We start from the raw sequence: 11,113 nt of genomic DNA on the forward strand, positions 1-11,113 counted from the left end.
CCAAAATATATAAACAGCTCATGCAGCTCAATATTAAAGAAACAAACAACCTAATCCAAAAATGGGCAGAAGACCTAAATAGACATTTCTCCAAAGAAGACATACAGATGGCCAAGAAGCACATGAAAAGCTGCTCAACATCACTAATTATTAGAGAAATGCAAATCAAAACTACAATGAGGTATCACCTCACACCAGTTAGAATGGGCACCATCAGAGAGTCTACAAACAGCAAATGCTGGAGAGGGTGTGGAGAAAAGGGAACCCTCTTGCGCGGTTGGTGGGAATGTAAATTGATACAGCCACTATGGAGAACAGTATGGAGGTTCCTTAAAAAACTAAAAATAGAATTACCATATGATCCAGCAATCCCACTACTGGGCATATACCCAGAGAAAACCATAATTCAAAAAGACACATGCACCCCAATGTTCACTGAAGCACTATTTACAATAGCCAGGTCATGGAGGCAACCTAAATGCCCATTAACAGATGAATCGATAAAGAAGAAGTGGTACATATATACAATGGAATATTACTCAGCCAAAAAAATGAACAAAATTGGGTCATTTGTTGAGACGTCATACAGATCTAGAGACTGTCATACAGAGTGAAGTAAGTCAGAAAGAGAAAAACAAATATCGTATATTAATGCATGCATGTGGAACCTAGAAAAATGGTACAGATGAACCAGTTTGCAGGGCAGAAGTTGAGACACAGATGTAGAGAACAAATGTATGTACACCAAGGGGGAAAGCTGCTGGGGGGTGGGGATGGTGGTGTGATGAATTGGGCGATTGGGATTGACATGTATACACTGATGTGTATAATACTGATGACTAATGAGAAAAGAAAAACAAAGTGTCAGAGGTGCAGGCAGGAAATTTAGTAAGTCGTGGAAACTGCCAGAGTCCTGTCTAGGTGGAAGGCATGGTTCTCTTACTACATTGGAATATACTGTGTCTACTTTAGCATTGCTCTTGACTAAATACAGACTAGAACAGCTCTCCTTCTTAAACAGCAGAGACCACGCAGAGGCTGCCTATGGCTCAGGTCAAGGACGCGCTTCCTCCAATACCAGAACTAGAAGTTACTTCCATGGCGCATCAGCAAGATCAATATACACGGTGAGTGATGCTTCAGCTTTATTGACGATTTGACTATTCATTATAAACGTGAATAGATCCAAGGAGGTATAGTTTGCCCCAAACTGCATTTCTATCCAGGTGTAGGAGATAGAAAGTGATGAACTTGCGAAATCAGTTCATATGAATTAGATGGCATGAAATATAATCACTGTTTCCTCCAAGGTCTAGGAAGGACCAGTAAACTAATCTCTTAGTCTGTTGAACAACATGTGCCCTGAGATGTCTACTCATCTCTTGGTACTGTTTCCTGGGGTTGAGTCATAAGTCCAGCAGGCTAATCACTGTTTCACTTGGAACATGAGAAAAGAGAGAATGTACATTTGTAAAGCAGAACTACTCACTGACTTCCAACTACTGAAATAAAACTTCTCTAAATTTAATATTTGATAACCTAGATTAATGCACATTGATTTCCATGTATTTGTATACAAAACTGTGATCAGAAATGTCTTAGAAATCTTTTTCTTTCGTTCAACAAATATTTATTAAATAGCTATTTTGTTAAAGGCACTACTGATAACCACTGTAGGGGGTATAAAAATTATAACAGGGACAAGAAGGGAAACTAGCATTTCTTAGTATTCTTTTATTGTGCTTGGTGGTGATAGACTAGATCATTTACTGTTTATAATATTTGGGTCCCAGCAGGTAACTGATGGTATACTCATATTGAATAATTTGGGGAGAGTTTCATAAAGGGCCTATTAAACCAGGATGTGGGAAAACCAAAAAAGGACAGTGTAGCATCCTAGGACTAGTAACTGGGGGCACTGCTACTGTCCCTAAGACTAAAGGGACAAGGAAGTCAGAGAGACAGAGACAGAAGCACACACATACACACACAGAAGGAATATGTGGGGAGGGTTGCCTGATAGGAGCTGTGGCTTTTGGTCATGGACACAACAGCCTGTGGTTGCCCTGAGGAGAGAGAATGAATATCCCAACTTGGGTGTTCTCCTTTTTTCCCAATGTCTAGTACTCCCCACTGGCCAAACCCAACCAGAGCCAGAGGACACTGGTGCTAGATTGAGACAGTTCATATAGATTGGCCTCCCAGAGCACCAAGCAAAGTGGACAAAAGGGGAAGGCAGATCTGGAGAGACAACCAAAGGGTTCCAGCATAGGTGGCCCAATACATCAAACTGGAAACTAAGTGCCAAGGAACACTTTGTCTTCAGGACTAGAGAGAGGCAGGTCTTCGTGCTTGGGTCTTTAGTGAAATCAGGGTCTGCTGTTGGCTCAGAAATTCCTAGGGAGAATATAATGTCATCATACAATTGTTTTAATGAAATGTTACTGGCTATTATGCTTGATATTTCTCATTCTGGTCCTCATTCTGGGATGCTCAAGCTTGCTCGTGAAGAGCTCTCCTCTGTCCTTTTACCAAATGCTTTTGGAGCACCTACTGTGTGCCAAGAATTCTGCTACTCATTGGCAAAATAACATGCAGTCTATCAGTGGAGGAATCAGATTAGGGAATCCCTAATTCCAACTGAGTGTCAAGTACCATGATGGAGGCACCCACAAGGGACTTGGGGAGCATTATGGGGAGACCCCTCATTCAGAGGACATGTTGCCTAGAATTTAATAGATGTCCAATAAATATTTAGTGGACATAAGTATTGAGTGAATGGATAAATCTCAACTTCTGTGTCTCTCTACTAGAATCATGGACTCCTGTAACCAAAAGAAACTTGCGTGAACACTTTCACTTTTATTTTATATAAGTGGAAAATAAGCCAAAAAAATATAGTGGCAGAGGCTGAAGGAGACCCTAGGTTTCCTGGGACCGATGCTGAGAAGTTTATTACCACTAACCACACTGTCTACTTGGGGATATAAAGGAGTGTCCATGGCATAACAAAGGATTGGAAAGAGCCCTTAATCAGTGACTTTAGGGAGTTTTTCGTGTTCTTATAAGACATAGTTTTTTTTTTTTTTTTTTTTTTTTTTTTTTTTTTTGTTTTTATTTATGGCTGTATTGGGTCTTTGTTTCTGTGCGAGGGCTTTCTCTAGTTGTGGCAAGCGGGGGCCACTCTTTATCGCGGTGCGCGGGCCTCTCACTATCGCGGCCTCTCTTGTTGCGGAGCACAGGCTCCAGATGCGCAGGCTCAGTAATTGTGGCTCACGGGCCCAGTCGCTCCGCGGCATGTGGGATCTTCCCAGACCAAGGCTCGAACCCGTGTGTCCTGCATTGGCAGGCAGATTCTCAACCACTGCGCCACCAGGGAAGCCCCAAGACATAGTTTTAATAAATGGTTTAAAATTTTTTTCCACTAATAATTTTCAGGTCAACAACATTTTTGTGTGAATAATATTTGCCTTTTTTTAAATCTTCAGACTATCCTTATGAGTTCCTCTGGGCAATTTGGACTGAACCCTTCTGAAAAGTACTCATAATTCTATTCTGGGAATGAGTTAACTGGTAATTGTTGGTCTGGCTGTGGATGCACAATAGGAACCAGTAGGAGTGCTGACTGGTTGATGGAAACTAACTCAACAGTACTCATTTGACCCAGGAGATCAAAGGGACAAGAGTTTTTTTCAGGAAGGCATTATGAGTCATGGAAAACAAGCTAATGAAACCCATGGAAAAAGCAAGAGAACACTTACTCTCTTTGTTTATCCATCATTATACAGCTTACACTAGCCCCAAGATTTTGATTTTGAGGGACCAAAAACAGGGTTGAGGATGCAAATCCTTTCTCTCACTGGCCCACATTGCAGATCCTGATTTGATGTGTTTTCTTATATAGATGGATTGTTTCTATTTGGCAAATTGCTTAAGAGGACCTGGGTTGTTTGTTTATACATTTGTTTGCATCTGTAAATCTTGCCTCCTTTTGGCACTGGGATGTTTAAAAAAAATTCAAAATACCAAAATAAAATGAATTTAAGTGAAATACTTGAATGTTTAAATCTAATAACAACATGTTTCCTCTGTTTCTTTTGGCTTTCATCTTTTCATAGCTATCATTGATGTCAAGAATAATTATAGTTATTAATTACAGTAAAATCATATATAAAAAAGAGGACAGTTCTTAACATTGCAAAATAGAAAAATACCTTCCAAAGAATTAATATTGTTAAAATGGCCTTACTACCCAAAGCAATCTACAGATTTAATGTGATCCCTATCAAATACCCATGACAGTTTTCACAGAACTAGAACAAATAATCCTAAAATTGATATGGAACAATAAAAGACCCCAAATTGCCAAAGCAATCTTGAGGAAAAACAAAAAAACAAAAAAAAAAACCAAAGCAGGAGGCATAACCCTCTCATACTTCAGACAATACTACAAAGCTACAGTAATCAAAACAGTGTGGTATTGGCACAAAAACAGACATATGGATCAATGGGACAGAATAGAGAGCTCTGAAGTAAACCCACACACCTATGGTCAATAATCTTCGACAAAGGAGGCAAGAATACACAATGGGAAAAAGACAGTCTCTTCAGCAAGTGGTGCTGGGAAAGTTGGATAGCTGCATGTAAATCAATGAAGTTAGAATACACTCTCACACTATGCACAAAAATAAACACAAAATGGCTTAACGACTTAAACATAAGACGTGACATCATAAAATTCCTAGAAGGGAACATAGGCAAAACATTCTCTGACATAAATTGTACCAATGTTTTCTTAGGTCAGTCTCCCAAGGCAATAGAAATAAAAACAAAAATAATCTAATTATTATGGGGATCTAGGGAAACTTACAAGCTTTTGTACAGCAAAAGAAGCCATAAACAAAATGAAAAAGCAACCTATGGAATGGGAGAAAATATTTGCAAATGATGAGACGAACAAGGCCTAATTTCCAAAATATACAAACAGCTCATACAACTCAACAACAAAAAAACAAACAACCCAATCGAAAAATGAGCAGAAGACCTAAATAGACATTTCTCCAAAGAAGACATACAGATGGCCAACAGGCACATGAAAAGATGCTCAACACTGCTAATTACAGTAAGTCCCCTACATATGAACCTTCAAGTTGTGAACTTTCAGAGATGCGAACATGTGTTTGCATGTCCAATCATGTAAGTTCATGTGTCTGGCATACCTTGTCACGTGTGTGCATCCTCTACAAGTGGTTGTGCTTTTGTGTACTTTATTGTACAGTACTGTAGAGAGTACAGTAGTACAGTATCATTATTTCAAGCCCAGGATGTCCAGAAGCAAGCGTAAAAGCAGTGGTATATAGCCGATTGTGTTAGTTGGGTACTTAGGCTAACTTTGTTGGACTTATGAACAAATTGGACTTATGAATGCGCTCTTGGAAGGGAACTTGTTCGTATGTAGGGGACTTACTGTATTAGAGAACTGGAAATCAAAAGTACAATGAGATATCACCTCACACTGATCAGAATGGCCATCACTAAAAATTCTACAAATAATAAATGCTGGGGAGGGTGTAGAGAAAAGGGAACCCTCCTACACTGTTGGTGGGAAAGTATGTTGGTGCAGTCACTATGGAAAACATTATGGAGGGTCCTCAAAAAACTAAAAATAGAACTACCATATGACCCAGAGATCCCACTCCTGGGCATATATCCGGGCAAAACTATAGTTCAAAAAGATACATGCACGCCTGTGATAACCCAGAGGGGTGGGACAGGGGGGTGGGAGGGAGGCTCAAGAGGAAGGGCATATATGTATACATATAGCTAATTCACTTTGTTGTACAGCAGAAACCAACACAACATTGTAAGGCAACTATACTCCAATTAAAAAAAGAAAAAGAAAAAAAAAGATACATGTACCACTATGTTCATAGTAGCACTATTCACAATAGCCAAGACATGGAAACAAGATAAATGTCCATCAGCAGATGAATGAGTAAAGAAGACGTGCTGTATATATACAATGGAATACTACTCAGCCTTAAGAAAGAATGAAATAATGCCATTTGCAGCAACATGGATGGACCTAGAGATTATCATATTAAGCAAAGTAAGTCAGAGAGACAAATACCATATGATATCACTTATATGTGGAATCCAAAATATGACACAAATGAATCTATCTACAAAATAGAAACAGACTCACAGACATAGAGAATAGACTTGTGGTTGCCAAGGGGGAGTGGGAGAGGGATGGACTGAGAGTTTGGGGTTAGTAGATGCAAACTATTACATATAGAATGGATAAACAACAAGGTCCTACTGGATAGCACAGGGAACTATATTCAATATCCTGAGATAAACCATAATGGAAAAGAATATCAAAAAGAATGTATATGTATTACTGAATCACTTTGCGGTACAGCAGAAATTAACACAACATTGTAAACCAACTATACTTCAATTTAAAAAAAGAAAAGAAAACACCTTCTGAGAGTTAAGGTGGAACTTAATCTCCTGACGTCATTATATGGTTAAAATTGCTTATCTGAGTAGGTTTTCAGAGTTTAACTGCAGGGTCAGATTTAACATTAAGCAACCTAACAGGAATGAATGTTTCAGCACACAGAGGTTTTTTTGGTACTCCAGTTTTTTTTTTTTTTTGTTAGATCACAAACTGAAATTCTAATTGTAAAATTTAGGGATTGAGGATTTGGCAAATGGAATTCTACTAGCCATACTTTTTCTTATTTGTATATCCCTGATTAATAGGTGAATCAGGCTCAGGTCTGGGATACTTCAGCAGGAATTGAGGGATGTCACACTCTCTGAGGTATGGACCTTATACAGTTTCTGAGAAGTCAAATTATTGTTTCCTTGTATATCACCTATTATGATCTGACAAATGACTTGGAAATCAATGGGAACTTGGTTTACAAAAGGCATGAATTAAGCTTCAAGTTCTGTTACATTGTGGCAGCTTTTAGAAGCTAATTTCACTTATTTATTAAAATACTAGACTTTAACAGAAACTGTGAAGCACTGAGGGATGTAGTGTTATGGGCTCTCCACCCACAGCAAGCTTACGATGTGGTGGAGGAGACAGGATATGAATGCCGTTAGTTATAATACTAGATGCAATGGTAAGATAAATGTCATTAGCAGGCTCCATGCTTCATGCTGAGAGTTCACAGGCCAAAAGAACCATTGCCAGTGGGGGTAATCTGGTGGGCTTCTTGGGAAGGCCACTTTTGAGCAGGGTCTGGAAGATGGCTTTTCTTGTTCTCTCAGTAGAAGTCAAATCTCCCAAGTGTACATGTTCGCAGCCCTCATAGCCCTTTTCATATCGGTCATTTACAATTATTTTTGTGGTTGTTAATTAATGTCTGTCTCCTTCTCTAGACTGGTTCTGCTCACCGTCCTATCCCTGGCAGCTGGTAGAATGCTCAGCTCACAGTAGGCGCTTAATAAATATTTGTTGGATGGAGAACTATTTCTTGAGCCTCCCTATGCATCAGGCACATTCCGTGTATACTCATTTCCTCCTCACAACTGCTCTCAAGACAGGTGTCATTACCCCTGAGGAAGCTGAGGCCAAGGGAAGCTCACCAGTTTGCCTGCCATCTCTGGACTAATATTTGGCTCCAGTCAAAGTGTGTAAAGCCGGCGCTGCTCCCAGGACTCGCACTGCGGGCTGGAGACGGGACAAAGGGTGCAGGATGCTTGGAGGGGGTGCCTGAGAGAAGGGCTCCCTCCAAGAGCACCAGCGGCCTCTCTTCTGGGAGTGCAAGGAGGCTGGGTGAACCTGCCTTCGGAGGAGGGCCTCTGATGGAACTGCCTCGGCATTGCTGGTCCTGCATGTCTCCCTCAGCCCCGCAGTTCTGCTCGCCTCCCTGCCCACCTGGCTCCAATAAAAACGACACTGTGTTCCTGGGTGCCTGGTGTGATGCCTGGCTTCCAGTCTACACAACTGAGCCTGACTTTTAGCCCATTCCGGTTTTCAACTGGTTCCACGTCTGACACTGACCCACCTCGCGCCCCCTCCCTATGACTTACAGCCTTGTCGTCGTGTGTCTGTGGCTCTCACCACGGGCTCCCCTTCCCAGCTGTGAGCCACACTCACCTCCTCGACCTCTGTGTCCCGCTCAGTAGCCGGGAGCCCAGCACTCCATGCAGAGGGGTTCAGGTGTGCACTGGGGGGAGGGAAACCGGCACCAGGCGGGGAGGCTGCCGGGGTTGCTCAGTCGCTGAGCCGACACGGTGGAATTGGAGTGGTAGAAAGAGGGAGAGACAGAGAGAGAGGATGTGAGGGGAGAATTGGAGGCACTTGGCAATGATGTGATGCAGGTGTGGGAATGAGGGTGGGGCAGGAGAAGGCGGAGAGAAGAGGCACGGAGGGCACCCCTCCGGATCTCTATGTGGGGAAAACAGCATCACCTGAATTTATAGCAGCTAGCTTGGGTTTCTAGAAGAATTTTCATTTCCCAGAGGATTCCCTTCAAACTTTACTTTCATCCTGGTTGTAACTTCTACTTCCCCCTGCCCCCTGCATCCTTAGTCATCCTGGATGGAGCAGTCATTCTTCAGACCACCTTGCTCCTTCTGCCTCCTTTCTGACTGTGACATCTGCCCTCTCCTTCCATCTGTAGAAATCCTCTCCACCCTTCAAAGGCAGAAAGGCTACCTTGCCCATGGAGCGGCCCCTGCTGACCGCAGCTGGAATAATGTCTCTTTTCTGTGCTTTCCCAGCATTTAGTCCTCTTGCAAAGTACTTCTCCCTCCTGCCTCACACCACAACCATTGTACTCGTGTCTGTTTCCCCTCTAGATTGTGAGGAGACTGGGAACCACAGCTTCTCCAGCTTCTGAGTCCCCAGGGACAGGTACTCACTCCTCCCTACCCTCTCCTCCCTCACAATGCTCATCAATGGAGTTTGACAGGTGTTGGCTGTAAATTCAGCACAGTGGTTACCCCTAAGGCGATGGGGAAGGGGATGGGGCTGGGCAGCTACATGCCAGGGACTTCTAACACAACTGTCATGTTCTGTTATAAACTTGGTGGTGGGTATAGGGGAGTCATTGTGTCATGATTCTATGTAGCTTACATATATTTTAAAATATACTTTTGTACCTACACGAAATTTAATAAAACCAAATTTTACAAAGGATAAATATCGTATAAATTGCATCTTCCTTTCTCCCTCTGTCAGAAGATAGCTCTGTCTGTCTCTCTCCCAACTATATTTCTTTCCCTTCATGTAAAGCATGGTAGAATAAAGACTTGGAGTCAATTTTCTGACAGTTGATTCTCATGATCTGATTTTGTTTACTTCCTTCTCTATTTTTTATTTTATTTCTCTTTTCTGTCTGCATCTTCTTAACCATCTCCAACTATTGGTGCTATTCTGATGGGTGGCAATCTTAGGATAATGAGTGGAAGGAAGTTCTTACATTTTTAAAATCCAAATAAGGATGTTATTGATTAACTGAGAGATATGACAACAAAAGATGCATTTAAAAATCCTCTATGAACTGGGAATCATGTACTTTAGTAAAGATAGGGTAGTCTAGAAGCTTCTATAATTTGAGGGACAAGATGAAGTGTGCATGCAAGGGCATGGAGCAAAACAGGACATTTTGGCAAAAAATAATACAAAATTCTTTGGATGAGTTATTTTTTCACCTGAGAGTTAAGGCTGTTTCCAGAGAGAAATATGGAGATAAATGTATTGCTTATTGAAAGAATATCATGTTGAGGGTTATAATTGAGGTACTTTCATCTGCAAGTAATAGGAGGCCCAAATCAAAATGACATAAATTATAAGATTTATTGTCTTACCTAATAGAAATTCTGAATAGGGTGCGTCCCAAGTTGGTGAATTCAAGAACTCACATCATCGAGCACGCAGGTTCTTTCCTCCTTTTCCTCTCTGCCATCTTCAACTTGTTGGCTTTTGCCTTCAGGCTTCCCCTCTTATGGTTTCAAGAAGAGATTGTATTAAATGGTGGTGCCACAGCACCAGCCATCAGCACATTCTTACACCACAGTATCCTTTTTAAGAGTAAAGAAACTTTATAAGAAGACCCCTCCTGGAAAGATTTCTCCTCATGTCAGAGCATCTAGGATTGGATCACAGACCCACCCTTAAACCCACCAATGACAAGACAGGGGGTTGGGACCATGATGACTAGTTTAGAAGAACTCAGATTTGCTTGGTTTTTAAAGAGGGGAGAGGAATTGACCATCAGAATGAAAACAGGGCTCTGTAAACATGGAAGAAGAGGAAATGACTATTGTGTGGCTCTGGGAATGTTCCTCCTCAATTCCAAGGAGATGTGCAGAGAGAAACTGATTGAAGACAAAATGCAGGCTTGTTTATTTTCCCCCCAGAACAATCTCTTGGGGGCATGCTAAGGCTGTTTGCCAAGCATATGTCATTGCCCAGCATTTCATGATGGGTGTCAACAGCGCTGTCCTGGGGCCATTATCTCCCTCCAAAGACACGTCTATTTTCAGATGGACTGTGAAAATAACCCAACTATTTCCACATAGAAAAGTGATATCAGTGTGTGATATTACAAAGGCAGGCACAACATTTGTAGTGAAGAGCTGCATGGTCGTTGTTACCTTTCTTTCGTGGCCTTATACGACCTTCCTCTTAGGAGTTATCTCTCGTCCATTGAATGATGTCTTGGCAAGACTGCAAATCATGGTTTCTTTCCCATCGGCCAAGGGGTGACATATGACCTGAGCTAGACCAATTTGACCCACTTTCTTAGGACTTTGATTTATAGCGACACGAGGGTGGAAAAAAAGATCTGAGCTTCTTCATTCCAGCTGCTGAGTCATTCCTGCTTTTAGACACCCCAATATCCCCCTACCCCCACCAAACTGCCTTGGTCCTGAGCCTGATTCTCCAGTCTTCCCTTTGATTCTGTGAGCTACCAGTAACATCCTTGCAAAAAGATTCTTTCCTGCTTCAGTTTCAGAGCTGGTTTCTGTTGCCTGCTATATACATCTAACATCTACTTTATTTCGTAAATTCATAGGATGTCTGAGCTGTAAGAAATCTTATAGATCATTTGGTCAATGCCTGCATTTTACAGCTGAGGAA

The 11,113-nt window shown here is 41.5% G+C and overlaps 1 protein-coding gene across 2 annotated transcripts in view; it reads left to right on the forward strand.

Moving 5' to 3' along the window:
* The window catches only part of TMEM156 (transmembrane protein 156), a 53,628-nt gene extending 49,554 nt beyond the window's left edge, over positions 1-4,074 (forward strand). Inside the window, exons 6-7 of one of the 2 annotated variants that reach the window (XM_036853341.1) lie at positions 1,025-1,127; positions 3,489-4,072. In XM_036853341.1, the coding sequence (XP_036709236.1) occupies positions 1,025-1,127; positions 3,489-3,501 (116 nt within the window). In that variant the 3' untranslated portion in view covers positions 3,502-4,072. Of the gene's footprint in view, positions 1-1,021; positions 1,128-3,488 lie in introns of both variants that reach the window. The other variant, XM_036853340.1, reaches the window with a different exon arrangement.
* Positions 4,075-11,113: the final 7,039 nt, after the last annotated feature.

The sequence above is a fragment of the Balaenoptera musculus genome, chromosome 5, assembly GCF_009873245.2.
Source record: "Balaenoptera musculus isolate JJ_BM4_2016_0621 chromosome 5, mBalMus1.pri.v3, whole genome shotgun sequence".
Classification (NCBI taxonomy): domain Eukaryota; kingdom Metazoa; phylum Chordata; class Mammalia; order Artiodactyla; family Balaenopteridae; genus Balaenoptera; species Balaenoptera musculus.